This window comes from Schistosoma haematobium, chromosome ZW (genome assembly GCF_000699445.3).
Source record: "Schistosoma haematobium chromosome ZW, whole genome shotgun sequence".
Classification (NCBI taxonomy): domain Eukaryota; kingdom Metazoa; phylum Platyhelminthes; class Trematoda; order Strigeidida; family Schistosomatidae; genus Schistosoma; species Schistosoma haematobium.
The window spans coordinates 45,945,545-45,966,297 of NC_067195.1; the positions used below are offsets into that span (position 1 = coordinate 45,945,545).

Consider the following 20,753-nt stretch of genomic DNA (forward strand, 5'->3'; position numbering starts at 1 on the left):
TAAGGTGTGAAAACACTGTCCATATCATTAACAAATAGTGGCCATAAGAATGAACAAAAATATATCCTCATTTTTACGAGACTCCAAGTGAACATTAGCTTTAGGATGCAGGTACATCCAGATGATGAGTCCTAAACAGAATGAGACGTGAGTCCAGGATTCCATTGCTAACTACCATCCATCTGTGCTTAAAAATGCTTGCAAATTAGTGCCAATATCAAAGCGATTCGTAGAGAGAGCACATATACCGAAAGAGGCCGATAGATTCCAGACATTAACATTAATGGGAAGATTCAAACAATCAGTGCATATAAATTTAGGTGAATAGCTTTAGATCTATTCATAATCTAGATTAATAGAACAATAGCAAATACTTACCACTAACAAAAGACAGCCAATCAATGTGAGAGGTCCTAGACGGAGTGTAATCTCTTGTAACAGGTCATGTAATGAAGCGCTAGTAAATGCGAAAAATCGCCATCCAACATTAGGTTGTAAACCAGTGTTGTGTTCTATTATCAACTACAATAAACAATGAATGAAAATTGTGTTGATTAACAAACAGAAATTTAGAATTAACAAATCAAGTATAACGAGTTAATTTCTAGTGGGGGAAAAATCAAATAACTTACACGTCTTAGATTCCGTCTCCATTCACGTAAAACATGTCTAGCATCATCCAATGTCCAATCTTCATGTTTGTAAGGATCATTTCGTCTAACTGCCTCATATAAATCTCTTGGAGATCTCAACAAGATAAGTGATTGAAGTGAATTAGCTTTTATTAGATAAGAAAGATTTTTTGAACCCTGACTGGTTTTATTGAATTTAACTGACGAAGATAAAAGAAAGTGATCAGAAGATTTTGAAGATCTAGTTTTATTTTGATTTAAATCAAATGAAACTTTTTGGTTATTTGTATGTAAAGGTATATCAAAACTATTATTAGTATGAATTCGACCACCAACTATTATTTCCTCTGGCCAATGAAGCATTTTGGAAGCGAATCCAGGACAACCACCACTAAGTATCTTGGAGATATATGGAGCCTGTACAAAATTTCAGAATGAAATCAAAGAAATATTTATACTCGCTATTATATCAAAAACTGAAAATACTAGAGGAAAACAACAGAAATATCCTATTTGGATAAAAATAGAATGTGTATCATGTAGATTTTATATGTAACAAGAGCTATCAGCCAACACTTAAGTCAGAATTTTCAACAGCAATATCAAGAAAGTTCTATGGTAAGGAGCTGAAACTTGACAAATAACCATAACCATCATCGCCAAAAATTGCAGGTATTTATAAACAGTTGTCCACACAAAATACTGCAGACCAATTGGTCAAACAAAATCAGCAACGATTGACGGTAGCAGAGAACAAACCAGCTCCCAGATTAGAAGGAAATCAGAAAGTAAATGGGAAACATATTGAAGAAATCATTAAGCTGCACCATAAGTCAAGTCCTAAGTTAGAATCCAGAAGGAAAAGTGAAAAAGAGGATACATCACTCCGGAGATTGTAGGCAGACATCAAAAGCATGAGTGGCAGTCGATAACAACTGGAAAGAACAGCCCAGGGCATAGTTGGTTGGAGATTCCTAGTCAGTGGCTTATGCCTCAAGAGAGGTAAAAGACTTAAATTAGTAAGCAAGATTTAATATAATAGATTGTTTATCTGTGAAACTGTTTATTTTTAGATTAAATAACTGATAAATATTTGTTTGATACTGATATGATTGGTGCGGGAACTAGCTAACTCAGTTATGATCATGTTTTTTTTAATTACAAGGTACTAGGAATCCAAAAAGAATTACATACACGGATAAAAAAAGCTGAACCAGAATTATGTTACTTTTGTAACCAACATCAATTAACAAAACTAATTACACAACCTATTATTCGACAGACGATTCAAATCTAGGATATCCAATACGGTACAGTGTATTATTATAAACATCAATCAAAAATGATCTGGATAAGGCTAGTAGCATTTCTGGCATTATTACATGTCAACTTAAAAGAAATAAGTCGAACAGCTAAAAAGTTTGGTTTTAGATACCTTTCTTATAAACCTGACAATGTAATCAAATTAATAACAGTTGAATAGTTGCTTGTCTATACACACCCACCTTTCCTCTATAATTAGGAGCTGATACTGGACAAGCTGGATCTAATGGATCTAAACAAGAACGATTCAAATAGCCATGATTAATACCAGAATCATAAAATAGATTAATTAGATTTTTAATTTCAGTTTGTGAATAATTTCCATAGCGTTTAGAAAGGTCTTGAAGTAATCCAACAGGATCAATATTTGTCCATTGAAGTAGAGTGCGTTCATCAAACCTGATAACAACAAAAAGGACAAAAAAATCGAGCAAACAAGCATTAGCATGTGATCAAATTAGGTTAATAACAGTTTTACTAGTTGCTTCTACATTACATATGAAGTATTAACTGGAACATAACGCATAAGTAATACGACAGAATTTATTGTATGATAAACTATAAAACTATTATTCCGTTATTAACCAAGGAAATATTTTAGAAATTATATAATTTTCCTAGTTTAAATCACAAGGTTAAGCGTTCACGCACAAGTCCAAAAGTTTAGGGTTCAATCACCCATGGTGGGGTGGTCATCGATGGACACAGTTAAGAAGTTCCGTGCTAGAATGAAACAATTACAGAGTGTTTCCCTATTTTCGGTGATGGTCGAGTTAAGAGCAGTTTGTGACTTAAACAATAAAATATTATGTGAAGATATTGATAAAAAGTATTACATACTCGAAGCCTATAACAAACACATTCAGAACTTTAACAGCATTTATATCATTAATTGTCTTTTCATTCAGACACACACAAATCCTTTATCAAATAGGAATGAAGATATAGAGGGTTTTATTGAGTTATTTATGAAATTAACGAACATGAATTACAAACTACTATGTTTGATTTGATTGAAAGGTTGTGAGACATAATCATTAGGACATAGAACTTGAACTGTTTATTTTCGCAAATTTTATTAGTCTTAACTATAGGCCATAAAGTTACGTTTTTTTGTAAATCATTGAAATGTTGATATAGTACGATTGCTAATATGAATGGTTTAGATAGGAAATAATAAAGTCTATGATATTCAATAATCGTAGATCATAGTGGAGTAATTACGACAGCTCTATACAATACATATCCACTAAACTATAATTTAATTACACTCTATGAACTAAAACTCCACATCCAGTAATAAGATAAAACGTTTAATGGTTAAATATGTGTATCCATGATAAATGGATAGAATGAACGATTGAATAACCGCAGACTTATATCTTCTACCTTCAATAATAAAGTGTCATGATTTATTGGTGTTCATCATTACACACTACACGTAAGGAGATAACAAGATCATTATATGAAATATATATAGGTGAAACGAGCAACTAATATTTTCGATATAAATTTAATATAAGTAATATATGTATGGAATATATAAGTCAAAAGTGAAACTAGTTTGTATTAAATAAAATAAACATTTAAATTAATAAGAATTTAAGCACCTATGAATGTATATATAGGTCACTATAAATATTTTATATTTACAATTTTAAAAAACGAAAATATGAACAAAGAAAAATTAGCAAATGATTGTACTTCATGAGTAAATTGAATACAGTACAATATGAAGAGAGGAGAAAAATAATCTTTCATAATATAACCATCTGGTTTGTTATACGATAACAAACCAGATGGTTATTACACAATTTTATTTATTATCTATAATATTAGCTATAAACCTTAAGAATTAAATGAGTACTTATTTGTTTTCATGTAAATATACAACATAGAATATAATATAAATTCAAGGTTCAATTTACAGTGTATATCTTTCATCAGTTTGGAAAAATTTTTAATTTGAACAGAGTGAATTACTTCCATACTACTTATTTAAAGGGTCTATAGTAACAATTGTGAATTGATCACAATGGTATCAAGTATCATACACTTTAGATATATAAGAAAATTTTGATTGAATTTCTAAAAATATGATAAGTATATAATGTTGATGAACATCATAATAAGAAGAAACATCACTAAAAAGCTACTCAATCACCAAAAACTGGTTAGAGATAAAATTGATTTGTGATGAAAAGAATTTTTCATGTCAACAAGGAACGACAATCATGTCAGTCAAAATTGGGACATCATGGAGATAAGCCAAAGTAACCATCGAAATTAAGTCAGGAATGCAAAAACGATGACAATATAACGATACTTACCAGGGGACCCACATTGCTTCCTCAGGACCAAGAACTTTCGCACCTTCCCAAAAACAATCCAATGGTGTGATAATAATGCACGGTATAATCATATCCAGATAAGCCTAATAAATAATGAAGTACAATTTAATAATAATTATATATATATATATATATATATATATATATATATATATATATATATATATATATGACTAAAATAGTTCTTTGTATTGTATTGCTCCTGTAGTAATTTTTACGGAAACAAATAACTCACAGAAAGCGATCTGCCAAACACTAAACCTAATCAGAAGCTAAATATTCAAAGTTAAAGTAAGTTCAACTTTCCTGTTGAATAATTAACTAAATTACCATGAATATCTGTCATACTTTAGACCATACTATTATACACTATCGTACAACAGAAGGACGTTAGGATAGATTTTGATAAGTTTTTATATTTTCCTGGAAGCAGCCATTCATTTAAACAGGTTAATACTCCGAAGTAAAAAGCTAAAATATTTAGAAAACTAATCATTTCGGTTTTTAGCAATGTTGGATTTTGACCAGCACCGAAATCCAGGATGCATGTTCCATCCCACCTGAGACTCACCAGCTGGATTTACCTGCATCCCAGCTTTATTGTTTATACTAGGACCCTAACTCTATCAAATGTAATCCTCAATATCAACAACAGAAAGTCTCAAACAGTTGCATATATGGGTAAACCAATGTAAAATAATAATAATGAAAGATGTAAATGTTTGAGTAACTAAAACTACGATGGTTGGAAGAATATCAAACTATACGTATCATAAATTTATTTATGTCCACAAATCTTACACTTCGAACAAATAATTAAATACCCATAATCCTCGAAGATTGTTTAAAAGGTAACCTAATTAAACACCCCTACTTTCACATACTATGCACCGACTACATAAGGGTTAGTGATACTACTCATTTTCTTAGGTCAAGTGAAAGACTGAGTTTGAGAACATATGTAGAAGAAACAAGTCAAAGAACAATACTACTTGGCACGATTTTATTTCTTGGTAAGAATAAATTGTAATTCAGTAAAACATCACAGATGTATATGCAAGACTATATGCAACATATACTATGTATAGGATGTTACTTGTACTGATTGGTTATCCAAATATCGGCAACTACAGTAGAATTCAAGCAAGTAACACTGAGACTGAAAGCTAAGTATCACAGCTCCACTGGGTTGATTAAAATTACACAGAAATACAATATATATATAATTATAAAAACTGGGGAATCAAAAACTACTCAACACACTAGAAATAACATACTTGTAAATGATGCATTTCCACACCAAACGGTAGGCTAACACGTTGACATAAATCTTTAAAAGACCATTTTGATGAACCAACTGTTATTGTAAGTCGTCTTACTTTGATCAAAAACTCCATATGATCTAATAAAGCTTGAGGAGTTAGAATATCAACATAATTATCATTGTCAACATTGCTGTTATCATTAATATTATCTGAATGGATATAATTTGATGATTTAATATGCTCAGAAAATGTTTGACTGCTAGTATATGGTATAGTAGTTTGTAATATTGTCTCCATACTACCCATATATTCACGACTATTCAGGGATGAATCTGTTTCAGTTTTAGATTTGGACATAGTTGATGGTAAAGAAAATATATCAGTCTCTTTTTCGTCTATTTCATCTCTCTGAGAATGATATGCCATTCTAGACAATTTAGTATCTTTTGAAAAATAATACAAATCACCATATAATGTTTCAGTATGAACATTTTGTAATGCTTTAGTTAAATACTTCCACTCAGCAGTAAGACGATCACTTTCTGAAATAAAATACACGGAAGATATGATGTAATTTATTTCATGATAAATATCTAAGACCAATAAAAGTGAGTATCGAACTAAAGGAAAACTTAATAAACACATTAGATTTAATTCAGATATTCACAAGTAATACATGATACAGTTCTGTATTTTAGATAAAGCACTTAAAATTATTATGCTGTAACACGCATATAACAATAAGCTTCATGAATAAAACCATTTAGTCCATGTCATTCATTTAGTTTGATTAAACAAGGTCAAATGAATAAAAAAATTCAAGTGTAGTGGACGAAAACTTGATGGGGAAGACTAATAAATTGTTTGTTGAGAAATCACAGTCGTTTAGCGAAATATGAAAATCATACATTAAATACATCATTTGCACATCTTTGCGTTGTCCTTTACATACTCCATAATTCTTCTAATTCCGTTGTTATTTCGATTGCTCTCTTATTTCCTTCCAGTTCACTTTACTTCTATCTTCTACTGGCAGTCATTCTACTTTCGGTTGCTGCAACATACTACTTATATCTGTCAAAATAAGTAGCATACACTATACAAGTACTTTTAGGGAGACATACAGTTCAGTGACTGGCTCAAAATTATGCATTATAACCCATACCACCTACTCGTAGTTAAAAATTTTAGTACTAGCAAGATATGTTCAGAAATCTACACACTAGGATAGTATTTCATTCCAACCCTACAATCCAAGCTCGAAATATACTAATCATGTACGATCACAGAACTTCAACTGTAATTTATCAGACCCAAGCAGGGAGAAATACTAAGATAAATATTGATTGAACAACGAAATTAATTATAATAACGAATTTAAAAGAAAAAGTATAAGTCAATACGACTAACAATTTGTAAACTAGAAGTATTAAGACGTAAATTAAAAGCGGAAACAAAATGAAACAATGTGCACAAACGACGCTTTGTTTGAAGAAGAAAAAAACAATAATCCATCGATTGTGTTCTGTTGCTTACACCTCAGTTACAAATATAAGATAATAAGTTAGCTAAACTTTACAAGGTCATAACCTATAAAATCTGAAGTATCATCAGTAGACAGTAAAATTGTTTCCAAGAAAACAATTTGGTGGAAATTTAACATTCACATTTTCGAAAGAGGGTTTATTTTCCTCATACGTAACCAGATTGACAGTTTTATGAGTATTATTATTCACACAATGTGACAGAGATCTTATCAAGACCATAGAAAAGGAGAAAAATGGGGCTAAGACCATTGAATTATTGTATAATGATTACATGAAAGATAGAAATCAAGTTATTGTGATTATTATTTTTACACACTACAATTAAAGAAATATATGGAACAAGATTAAATCATATTTCTATGACGTGTATGCTCATAAATATCGTAATGGTGTATTGAATTTAAGCAAAATATTACTTTGTATCTCATGGTTTATGATAAAGGTAAACCACGTTTCGCATCAATATATATGCACAATATTACATTAAATGAGTTTATTGGAATTACACTTAAGAAGAATCTTTGGTTTAGAGACTTGTTGACGCAAATAGCATCAAGCCAAACATTTAAGTCTTTGCCGTATATATACATTTCTGTAACCTAATGAAGGATCAAACGTTAAATTCCATAATAATAATAATAATAATAATAATAATAATAATAATAATAATAATAATAATAATGAAAGTGGTAGCAATACTATTACTCGGTAATAATAAGTGATTCCAATCTTATGACAAACTAATAAATGGTGCCACCACCTATGGATTAAATAACTGTTAATCTTAGCATTAAAATTTCATACATTATTATTTGACATATATAGGTAGTTTTAAAGATCACTAAATCCGTCGCATGTAGAAATACGTGTGTAAGGTTTTGTATATATATATATATATATATATATATATATATATATATATATATATATATATATATATATATATATATATGTTGGCGCCAATTCTGTCCTCAGTGTTGTATAATTCTTATCTTGAAACAACAAAAAATTTAATAAGGCTAAAAAAGATTAAGAAATGTATATTTCGTGATACACTACACTGAATGGCGCCATGATTGTGAACCTAATCCATATGTGTGGTAGGTTTTGCTATTTGTATTGAAACAACAAAAAGAAAGAAATAACTCTGTATTTCTACAATTCATTTTAATAGTAGTTACTAGTAGTAACTTTAGAAGTGAATAAAAAAGTCCTTATTATAATATAATCACTAGAAGGAAAATAATCAGAAAATGCACACACACACACATGTTAGTATGCTACTATAAATGTAGGCATCTTCTATCTTACTTAAGGCGTGACAATTTCAAAAATGCACAATCAGTAGAATGTTTGACAATCATCATCACTAAGCTTATTTTAATGGATAGTAGCAGCTAAATTCAAAGGATAAGGCCATTATTTTTGTTTTGGGAGTGGGAAAGAAAAGATTTTTAGTTTCTCTCGTTGTTTCAAAAACAGAATTGATCCAGCGTGAGAATTTTTAATATATGAAAATAATATCATACACCAATTAGTAAAATTTGCGCTTTAATGCATGGTACAAAAAACAGTAGATATGAACAATATTCCAATGTATCAAACCATTATATTCTTATTTGATAATATGTGCAAGTTAGCCCTCAAATACACGGTTTAAATGGCCAGATAGAAACTGGGATGGATTTATGTACGTCAGTTGACTGATAAGAAACACATATTAAGACAACCACGTTGCAGATTTGACGTAATAACGATAAAAATCCACTTCAACGTAAGCCTACATTAAAATTGTCGCAGAACACGGATTGTTAACATACGGTCTAGTATGAAAGCATCAGATACTTAGTTTTGAGATAATTAATCTTGCAGCGCATGATGTTTTGTGTATATCAAATGCCCTGGTACGGCCGAGAGTGGGAAGAGTCCGCTCGCCCTCTTCAAATGCTCTCACATCGCCACGCATATATAGCCTCTGCCAGGGAAGTCATACCCATTGCCTTCTCGTGACATTACTGTTGTTTACGAAATTGAGAGGACGAAAAGCGAATGTCCGGCGCTTCAGCCGGGTTGGTGGACATGGAGAGTCCACCTAGGGGAGTTGGAAAACCCTGATTCCAAACCAATGGTGCACATGGACTCCAGTATCCTGAGTGAACTAATGGCGTATGAATTAATCGTTGGTTACCGGCTACCATGGGACTGCATCCTCTTACGATGCTCCACTGCCTTGTGGATCAGACCTGTAGGTCGAAGGCTCCGGGTGTGGCCTCCTAAGAAAACCACCTGCTTCGGTTTAGGTGCCCGGGCAGTATCACAGCCCTCAAACATATCAAATGAGATTTGTGTCGTGGATATGTATTTGGTGCCTCCTTGTGCCAATATCTATGTGTTAAAATGAATAATAAACGACGTGTTATGAGCGGGATTGTATGGAAGTGATAATGAATATATTATACAGTCGTGAGAATAGGTCAGTTGCTCTAGTTTTATGCAAATGTTACTAACGATGAAAGCTCCGCGACCAAACCATCCAGCTCAGAGAACAAAACTCCATCAAAAGTTAATAATCCTCATTTAATTATATTCATCCGAAAATTCGCATTTACAACGTAACATTGTGCATTTTTGTTTTACTAACGTAACTTTGAAACATGTACATATGATAACTTTAAATCTTCTCATTACGATCTCCCATTATATTTTTTCCACTTTCAATGTGTTTTTTAAGTTCTTTACTATCGTCATTAATTTCTTCGTTTTGATTTCTCTTACAATAGTTATTCAAACATGGCAACTTGAAGTAACATTATACCGAACTCCAAATTACGTCTGCCAATCTTCATGTATTTCGGTAAATTTATTAGTATCCAGCTTCTCTTCAGGTTCTTTTGAAATTTGGCTTATCCGGAAAGCCATCGAACAGCTTGAATCAAACTACATACTTTCGATTAGAAAAAATATCCATCGTTAGAAAACAACTTGCAATAACACAAACGTTTCTGTTACTTACTTACTTACGCCTGTTACTCCCAATGGAACATAGACCGCCGACCAGCATTCTCCAACCCACTCTGTCCTGGGCCTTCTTTTCTAGTTCCATCCAATTCTTGTTCATTTTTCTCATGTCTATTTCCATTTCTCGGTGTAATGTGTTCTTTGGTCTTCCTCTTTTCCTTTGGCCTTGAGGATTCCATGTGAGGGCTTGTCTTGTAACGCAGTTGGGTGCTTTCCTCAATGTGTGTCCTATCCACTTCCAGAGCTTCTTCCTAATTTCTTCCTCCACTGGGATCTGGTTTGTTCTCTCCCACAGTAGGTTGTTGCTAATAGTGTCCGGCCAACGGATCTGAAGTATTTTGCGTAGACAATTGTTAATAAACACCTGTATTTTCTGGATGATGGCTTTCGTAGTTCTCCAGGTTTCTGCCCCATATAGTAGAACTGTCTTGACATTTGTATTGAAAATCCTGACCTTGGTGTTGGTTAACAGTTGCTTTGAGTTCCAGATGTTCCTCAGTTGTAAATATGCTGCTCTTGCTTTGCCGATCTGCGCCCTCACATCTGCATCAGATCCACCCTGTTCATCAATGATGCTACCTAAATATGTAAAGGTTTTTACATCTTCCAAATCTTCTCCGTCAATTGTGATTGGATTGGTGCATTCTGTGTTGTATCGGAGAATCCTGCTTTTCCCTTTGTGTATATCGAGACCTACTGCTGCTGAGGCTGCCGCCACACTGTTCGTCTTCTCCTGCATCTGTTGTTGCGTTTGGGATGGAAGGGCCAGATCGTCTGCGAAGTCTAGATCATCCAACTGCATCTTAGATGTCCATTGTATCCCGCGCTTCCCTTCAGACATTGACGTCTTCATGATCCAGTCGATCATCAGGAGAAAGAGGAACGGTAAGAGTAAGCAACCTTGCCTGACACCGGTCTTTACCTCGAACGAGTTTGTGAATTGTCCTCCATGCACAATTTTGCAGTGTAATCCATCATAGGAATTCCGTATGATATTGACTATTTTTTGAGGCACGCCGTAGTATCGAAGACGCTTCCATAGTGTTGTTCTGTCCACGCTATCAAATACTTTTTCGTAGTCAACGAAGTTTATGTAGAGTAATGAACTCCATTCAATTGATTGTTCCACAATGATATGTAGTATTGCGATTTGGTCTGTACACGATCTATCCTTACGGAATCTTGCCTGTTGGTCACGAAGTTGGACGTCTACGCAGTCCTTCATCCTATTTAACAACACCCTGTTGAAGACTTTCCCCGGTATTGAAAGAAGAGTGATGTCTACGTAGTTATCACAGTTGCTGAGATCGCCTTTCTTTGGTATTTTGATCAGAAGTCCTTCTTTCCAGTCTGTTGGTACTTGTTCCTCATCCCAAATCTTATTGAAGAGAATGTGGAGTATCCTTGCAGTTGCCGCTACGTCTGCTTTTAGTGCCTCTCCTGGGATGTTGTCCGGTCCTGCTGCTTTGCCACTCTTGATTTGTCTGATGGCCATGCTGATTTCTTCAATTGTTGGTGGGCTAACATTGATTGGGAGGTCCGTGGGTGCTGCTTCGATGTTGGGTGGGTTCAGTGGAGCTGGTCGATTCAAGAGTTCTTTGAAGTGTTCTACCCACCTGTTTTGTTGCTCTTCAATGTTGGTGATTACCTTGCCTTCTTTGCTTTTCACTGGTCGTTCTGGTTTGCGGCGATTTCCAGAGAGTTTCTTTGTCGTATCATACAATTGTCTCATGTTTCCTTCTCTTGCAGCCTTTTCCGCCGTCGTTGTTAAATCTTCCACATATTTACGTTTGTCGGTTCTGATGCTCCTCTTCACCTGTTTGTTTACTTCTGTGTATTCACCTTGTGCCTTGGCTTCTTCTGCTCTTGTTCGGCTGGTATTGATTGCTGCTTTCTTGTTCCTCCTTTCTTGAATCTTATCCAGTGTATCAACAGTGATCCATTCCTTGTGATGGTGCTTCTTGTGACCCAGGACCTCATGACATGTTGAAGTGATTGCCTCTTTGATCCCCTTCCAGTTGCTCTCCACAGTAGTTCCTTCTCCATTGAGTAGATCATGAAAGGCCTGGAACTTATTGCTGAGGACTATCTTGAATTCGTTGAGTTTGTTAGTATCCTGAAGAAAGGCCGTATTGAACTTTTGTGATACTGTCTGCCCCGTTGTTCAGTGCTTCTTGAGTTTCAATTTCATCTTGGCGACCAGTAAGTGATGATCTGATGCTATATCAGCTCCTCTCTTGGTTCTCACGTCCTCTATAGTCCTCCTGAACGTTTTGTTGATGCAAATATGGTCGATTTGGTTTTGTGTAGAGTGATCCGGTGAAGTCCATGTGGTTTTGTGTATGCGTTTATGTGGGAATATGGTGCCGCCTATGACCAGCTTATTGAAAGCACATAGATTTACAAATCTCTCACCATTTTCGTTTCTTTCTCCCAGTCCGTGTCGTCCCATGATGTCTTCATATCCAGTGTTGTCCGTTCCAACCTTGGCGTTGAAATCTCCCATCAGAATGGTCAGGTCCTTTGTTGGGCACTTCTCGACGATAGACTGCAGCCTATTGTAGAATTGATCTTTAGCGTCTTCATTGTAGTCGTTGGTAGGCGCATAGCATTGGATGATGTTCATTGAAATACCCTCTTTCTTTGTTTTGAACGAGGCTTTGATGATCCTTGGTCCATGAGATTCCCATCCTATAAGCGCATTTTGTGCTTGTTTGGACAGCATCAATGCAACTCCTTGTGTATGTGGTGCATTTTCTTCTTCATGACCGGAGTATAACAGGAGCTCTCCTGTAGTAAGTCGTTGTTGTCCAACTTGTGTCCAATGTGTTATACTGATCCCAAGTACCTCTAGGTTGTATCTTCTCATTTCTGCAGCAATTTGGAAGGCTCTCCCGGTGTCCCACATTGTACGAACATTCCATGTACCTAAATAAATGGTCGCTCTGGTTGTCAGAACGTTTCTGTACTACACTATAAATTAAAAATAGTCTTATGCAGGTTGGCAAATTTCTTGAGATAGGGGACTGAACTAGTGATCAATTAATTCAAAGTCAAGTAACCGGAAGACTGTGTCATGGCGTAGCAGAGTGGTGGTAATTTTATACGACTAACCAGCCAAACTAAGGTCATATATACTGCAAAGGGGATATGTATAATATATATCATCTCGAATAAACACAAATCCGAACATTAAGACATAAAATCTTTCAGACTAGTAACGGCAAAGTAAAAAGTGACTAAGCAATTTAGCACATCAATTTCGATCACATATGGAAAATGTAAAACTGTACACTAAACACACTTCATATACATATGTATAAAAAGAATATTTATCAAGGTAACAGATGACTAAGTCTACCATTAGAACAATATAAACACAGTAAGGAGGCCACACGCAATTTTAGCTAGCCTTCTGACCTTGAGGAACAGCTTGCAAACATATATATATCCATACCAGCATACATACAACATAAGGCTAATAATACACCCACTAGTTTTGTGTAAATGTGAAGGGTAGATCTGCAATGGATGGTCATTCAGAGCTTAGTTACATGTTGGGTGGTCGAGTGAAACCTAAACCTATGGTGCGTACAAATCTATCCAGAACAAACAAAAAACGTAGTCAATCAACAATTTTACGAATTCAAGAGATTAGAGCTATTTGTTAAAACAAATTAATATATGTAACAGTAGAAAAGTGTACAACAATTTTTCACGGACAAGGAAACAAAAATCTAGTAATGAAAACAGTCACGTCCATTTTTAAAAAATATTGATTAGTATAAGTAGGTGATAAAATATAGGCACAGGTTTTGCACACATAAAACAAACGAATTACTTTTCAGACACTATGAAAATAAATTAAATCCATCCATATAAAAATTACGAAGGAAACTAAACATCTGAAACAGGAATGTTTTTTTGCATTTGATATGAATAGCACTAACAGTAGGTGCAACTTTATAATCCTGTTTCATAAAACGTATGAAAACAAAATGAATCTAGAAAAAATATCCATCTTACAAACGAGAAAACTGAAAGATTATTGTTCGACATGTTTAACTACTGTGAACATCAATGGAGCGTCTGATTCATAGCTGGAATTGATAACAAAACACGATCAAGTACTAATTTCGTACAAAAGAAATATAACTGAGCGTACTAACTAACCTACATCACTGTTTTTACCAATAGATGGAAATAATAATTTCGCCCTACTTCTAATATTCATCCAAAGGAGGCTGGCCTTAAATATGAAACATTCCTCAACCATATTTTGATTCTTAGCTTTTCATCGTAGTAGACACTAATTTCCCACCTTTGTTTCTCATTTTGTTAATTTCCTCTCTCGCTGTACTAATGTGGGATGCTACAGCTTGAACCGGTCGACAATTGAGTAGGGTTCAACGGCGACTATAACTGAATATATACTATTTAGATCTTTCTAGTAACGAGGACATCACTAAACTTGTCAGTACGAAATGAGCTGTCCTATTTTACTAGATTATTATGACTACGTTCTTTTAAGAGGTAAACAGATATCAGATATCTATGAATTTCAGTTGGGTCAGTAGTTCTTACATCACCAAAAGCTTATAAGAATGCTAACAGTTTTACTGTCTAATTGACCAATCACTATTTTTTATATAAAACTAGATAAACTTTTCCATTTATTGGAGGTGAATAGCATTTCAATAGATCTTTGCAAAAAGAAACAAATTGAACATAGATCCCACGACAGAAGAACAAAAATGAAGTGTTCAAACACTTTGTATATCTACTTTCATATCGTTATTATCAGAAATTATGATAAGAGTATAGTCCTGTTCAATCAAAATATCAACACACTTTTACGAGGCACAAGAAAAGTATTTACCCGTAGCTGTGAATCGGATAGAAAAACAGTGAACGAAACCATAGGTGCCTTCGAAACCGACAAGTTAGGAGCAGAGGGACCAGTGATACTGAATGAGATGCTTTGGTGACGTATATATTTTAAACAAAGAGGTGACTTTTTAAACGGAGTAGAATCCTTGAAACCTAATTTATGTACTTCCCTTTGAGTAGCCAGGTAGTACGACAGATCAAATGTAGTTAAAAACCGAGTGCAATAATCATAACTTAATGATTTGAAAAAAAAATCCGTATCGAAGTATGTTGCTATATCGGCACAGCGAGAGGAAAACAAGAGAAAAGAATCGGTAAAAATGGTAACCCCGATGTCAGTAGCGAACTGACGGTGAGACGGGGAATTCAGAAAAAAGGACAAATTGGGGTAATAAAATGTATAGGATAATACTCACTTCAAATATCATATAAATAAACTTGAGAAATAACAAACTAAAACAATACAGAAAAACCTGGAGTAACTTATAAGGCATTTCAAAAAAATGATAAATAAATTCATATTTACTACAATTGTTAGATGCTTCAAAACTAGAGATTAAAAATAATAAAAGAGGTTCAATTTTCGGAGATTTGGAAATAATAATGTGGAAGGAAGTAAACTGGGGAAAATAAAGTGTCTGTAACTTAAGAATCAAAAATAGTGCCATGACTCATTTTATGGACGTCTGAATGTTACCAAAATCGAAGTAGCTGAAACAACAATAAGTGATAGTCAAATCTTAAAGGCACTTAACCATAGCTTTATAGACAACAATTAGAATGAAATACAAAGGGCATGGAACGATGAAATTAACACTGACAAAAGTCGCACAAAATAGGTGCATATTTTCTACTGGAACCAACTCTCAGCCATATCAACTGAAAAATCCGCCTTCAGTTATCAGAGGAAACATAACAAAAAAAGATTCCCTTATATAGCTAAAGAGAACAGCCAGATTTCTAAGACCGATGTTTTGTTTCGGTTCGAACACCAGTTTTTACTACCTACCCTTACATCAGTGTTCTCCTTGGGCAGAGTCCAAGTCGACACGATAACTAATGTTCAGTATTTCCTTAGAGGTACCTCAGGAATTACTTTTCCACGGTGTCGTTAGTCAGGAAAAGGCAACCATCAGCAAGCCTCTTACTGCACAAGATATCTTAATCTCGGTTGAATCCTTCTGTTACTTCACTACAAACAAGTTTACTCCTATGACTTCAGCTTTCTCCCCACTTGACACTAATAACAACTATTGGACTTCACAAAGTATTATTCCTGGTGTCCGGAAGTCGCATCTTAAACTGAATTTTGGGGCTATCAATGTTCGAACCCTATGCCAAATTGGAAGTAAAGCTTCATTAACTAGAACTTTGAAATTCCGTTCCATTGATGTAAACGGAATCTCGGAAATTCTCATTAAGGATACAAGTGTGATTATTCACTTGACCTCACCTAGTCGATACAGAGGACCAATGCGACTCACCCTTAGTAGGTTTTAGAGCTTGACTACTGCATATCATGGTCTAGCTGATGCAGATATAACAATAAGCTCTAAAGCAAAACATAATTTTCTGGACTCGGTTTCAATGGGCAATCGATTGTATGCTGTCCAACCAAATGGTATCGGAAACGCCTGGGAGAGTGGGACACGCGCTGTTTAGTCTTTGTTGTCTCTGTCAACACTCCCACTGACTAAAGCTCGGATGACGAAAACGCTATATCACAGAAAGCAGTTTTTCAAAATATTGGCTTCTATAATCCCTTAATGCTTAACTAGGAGTCATAAACAACAAACTCGGGAAAACTAGGCTGATTTTAGAACTGGATGTGAATGCACCGATCAAGTATTTACCCTTTTTCAGGTCCTAGAACAAAGGAATGTCTATCAGACCAGACAACAGATGTATCTCTTGACTCTGTCAACCTGGAGGTTTTGTGGTAGCGTTTAGCGTTAAAACGTGTGCCAAAGTACATAAACCGTGTGAAAGTTCTTTACTTGAAAACTATTGGTTGAGTCTCAGATTATGGAGAAATGTTATCGGAATTTCGAACCCCAAGCAGTGTTCGTTAAGGTTTTCCACAATCACCAACTTCGTTTGACTTTATTTCAAATATTCTTTTGCAGATAACGCTTTCAATATCTGACTTTCCAAGGATTGATCTATCAGGTTTACTTATCGGCTTACAGTAAGAGGATGATATAATCTTGTTTGGTGAAAATTGGCAGAATTCTGAGCTTTCTGGTTGCCATGATTAACAATAAAAGCATGTTTTATATGCATTCCCTCCTCTAAAAGTAAAATATTGCTTGAGGACTAGCACATACCAAACTCTAACAAATGATAACAAATGAAGTAGCTAAGTTTATAGACAAATTTACTTCCGTTGGAAGTCTTATCAACCCTGGTGGGTTGATGGCTGGTGAAATTCCATCACGGGTTCATAGAACTCAGTTATCTTTTACCAACCAGCGTCACTTGTGGAGAAGGATGAATATCCACCATTCAGCGAAAAAGTGAGTATACTGAGCAACAGTTCTCGTTTTATCATATAGTTTTGAAACGTGACCCTTAAAAGTAGAGGGCATTAATTTTTATTTATTTATTTGAACACAAAAATATTGGTACAAAGGGGCACCAGACATATATGCGCCACACAGAGGGCATTATAAAGTATCTTCGAAGCGTTGTTCGCGTATGTTAGGACCACCAAGTAAGTAAAGTTACGGTTATACACACGATACTAGGCAAAGATGAACCGGAAAATAAGATTGTGAATCCTTATCCAGCTCAGAAATACTGTTTTATCTCGACTTACCATCTTATGGCTTTTTTCATATTATTTATAATCTATTCATCACTTGGAATCGATGGAGAAATTGAGTGACTATGAACAATACAAGTAATAAGTATTTCGATCCTTACAGGTTTACAGTTTTGATAAACAATTTTTCTCCTCTCTATCAAGCCCAAATTCAGCTTAAACATCGTTAATCCGTTTATTCTACCACAAATAAATAAATTTCATGATCTACAAAGCAAATGCACGTAATATGTCTATGCTGTTCTGTTCCACAAAGCATTTGAAAGTTGTATGGTAAAACGAAAGTAATAGACCTAGTCTTCAGTCATTAATTAAGTCAGAAACCTTTCACATACAGGTTTAGAATTTAATTTATATTATTAATCTAGAACACAGGTAAACGAAATGGTCATCATGCTCAAATAAATCGCTTATAAGCTCAAACTTTTTCTCTTGTAGACCAATGCTAAAGAAATACTATGCATTTGACGCAGGTTAAATCCAAGCAAAACATCTTCAGTTTTTGGTACCCATGTACCTCGAGAACTCACCAAAACAACAAAACACAATAATTCACACGCTTGAAGTTCAAAAACTTACGGTGATCAATAACCCCAGTGAGGTATAAGTGAGGAGTTAGTGTTCAATGAAGTCTCAAAAAAAACATGCGAACAAAATAGGCACTCGACAGATGCAAGTCGTGATGAGGTAATTTACTATAACTTCCCTCCCCAACAGTAATAATCCTACTAAAACTTGAAGCTTTATCAAAATTTCTGAACCTAATTACCAGACTAAAAACTATTCAGGTCAAGCTGACAAAAGTTAGTTGCTCTTAAACTCTCGTCAAAATACATTCCTTTGGCAAGTCCCAGTTGCCACCTAAATTAATCCGCCTTAACGCAGCACAATAAGAACTAAAAAACGCCATAGTAAAATATTCACCACTTTCACTGGCCATCGTGACCAACTACTGAGAGTTGAAAGCTGAATTCGCGGAACTTTAAAAGGCCATCAACCTTTTGAGAAAAAGTCCTACTACTGATACCCTTCAGAACTTCCTATTCTCTTCTCCATTCCCAACATATACCTCTAAATTTCTGTCCCATATGTTTTTAAGGAGGAATCGATGATCTGATTATGGTCGTACGAAGCTTTTGAATTTGGGTGATATAATTTAGCTAAATACGCACTGCACATCATAACTTGAACATGTAAAGAGGCTTACGAGTAACGAACAACCCAACAAGAACTATGTAGCGGTACTGTTATAGCTACATCTAATCACAGTTGCCTTATCTCCAGTCATATCTACAATTAAGACTAATCAGGAAAATACCGCTTGTGATATTACAGTCCACAACTTATAATAAGTATCTTAGTTTGAAAATTTAGATATTGCTAATCCTAACATACCAAATTAAACTGTAGATACAGACCCAAAAATCAACAAACAAATGAATTGTTCGATGACTTGCCAAGCATTGAATACAGTACATAGGGTAAAATCACCGATAAACCATGTGACATAGCATGACTTACCTTCAATCCACAGCTTGTCAAAATTAGTGTCGACAGTAACCGCTTTCAGGCCAAAACAAAATAGACTAAGTACTACTATGGAACTGAGAACCTTCCAATGGTGTGCACAAACAAATTCTTCAAAACGCAAAAACTTTAACCTCCACCACCAATGGAGCGTTGCACAATACGCAGGAACGTAAAACAAATTCTTTAAATTATTAAGAGGTCTATTTTAACTTACTTCAAAGAACCCCCTTGAGCTTTGGCTGTTGGTACTACTTGGAGAAGCAAAATCCACAACCGTCTTGTCTTCTGAAGAACTTGTATATGATTTCGAAGTGCTTTCCACTGGTAGTCCATCAAAAACAAACTGTCTAGCACTTTTCATATCTTACATGAAGTTCCCCGAAATATTGACTTTTAGCAGCATTATGGAAGAACATCAAGTTTGGCCAGAGTACATGATTTAATATAAGTTTTGCTGACTAAAAACTCAATACTGATAAATAGACAACAACGACCACAATAACAACTAATGGACTATAATCACAACGCCCGCTGGGGACCTTGTGAGAAATTAACGCCGCTGTATAGTTCAACACTAAGTGATATGTTTAAACACCTAACGTAAAGTATACCCTCAAGAATACACCATTTTCAAAATAAGTGGCTGATACAAGAGGCTATGATACTCCGGATATTATATGACTTCATGTGAGTGAATCTTGGTTTAGAAAATTTAATATCCACTTTCAGTGACAAAAAGATAAGAGGCTGGACAAGTGTTAGTCCTGGCAATGGTAATCTCTTAGTTGATCCACTTTTCTTTAAGGAACTTCAATCATGTGTTGAGGCAACGAATTCCATACCTTTATGGTTCGATCAGAAAGTCGAGTAAGTAATTTGATCTGGCCCCCAAATGCCCTGTTACGGCCGAGAGTGGGAAGAGTCCGCTCGCCCTCTTCAAATGCTCTCACATCGCCACGCATATATAGCCTCTGCCAGGGAAGTCATACCCATTGCCTTCTCGTGACATTACTGTTGTTTACGAAATTGAGAGGACGAAAAGCGAATGTCCGGCGCTTCAGCCGGGTTGGTGGACATGGAGAGTCCACCTAGGGGAGTTGGAAAACCCTGATTCCAAACCAATGGTGCACATGGACTCCAGTATCCTGAGTGAACTAATGGCGTATGAATTAATCGTTGGTTACCGGCTACCATGGGACTGCATCCTCTTACGATGCTCCACTGCCTTGTGGATCAGACCTGTAGGTCGAAGGCTCCGGGTGTGGCCCCCTAAGAAATCATACATGAGCTTTACTATCTCGATAATTAGCATATTTGCGGCTCTTTGAACCTTTTCCAACGAATCGCCGTCTCCATTTTTTAGGGGCTAGCTG

General features: G+C 35.0%; 1 protein-coding gene across 1 annotated transcript in view; it reads right to left on the bottom strand.

Moving 5' to 3' along the window:
- PTCH1 (Protein patched 1) overlaps positions 1–19,950 on the bottom strand; it is a 46,528-nt gene extending 26,578 nt beyond the window's left edge. The window contains exons 1-7 of the mRNA XM_051208664.1: positions 19,595–19,950; positions 19,372–19,561; positions 5,584–6,113; positions 4,286–4,389; positions 2,138–2,354; positions 633–1,049; positions 379–522 (exon numbers count right to left, since the gene is read on the bottom strand). Of these exons, the coding sequence (XP_051071624.1) occupies positions 379–522; positions 633–1,049; positions 2,138–2,354; positions 4,286–4,389; positions 5,584–6,113; positions 19,372–19,561; positions 19,595–19,741 (1,749 nt within the window). The 5' untranslated portion in view covers positions 19,742–19,950. The remainder of the gene's footprint in view (positions 1–378; positions 523–632; positions 1,050–2,137; positions 2,355–4,285; positions 4,390–5,583; positions 6,114–19,371; positions 19,562–19,594) is intronic.
- Between the last annotated feature and the right edge of the window lie 803 nt (positions 19,951–20,753).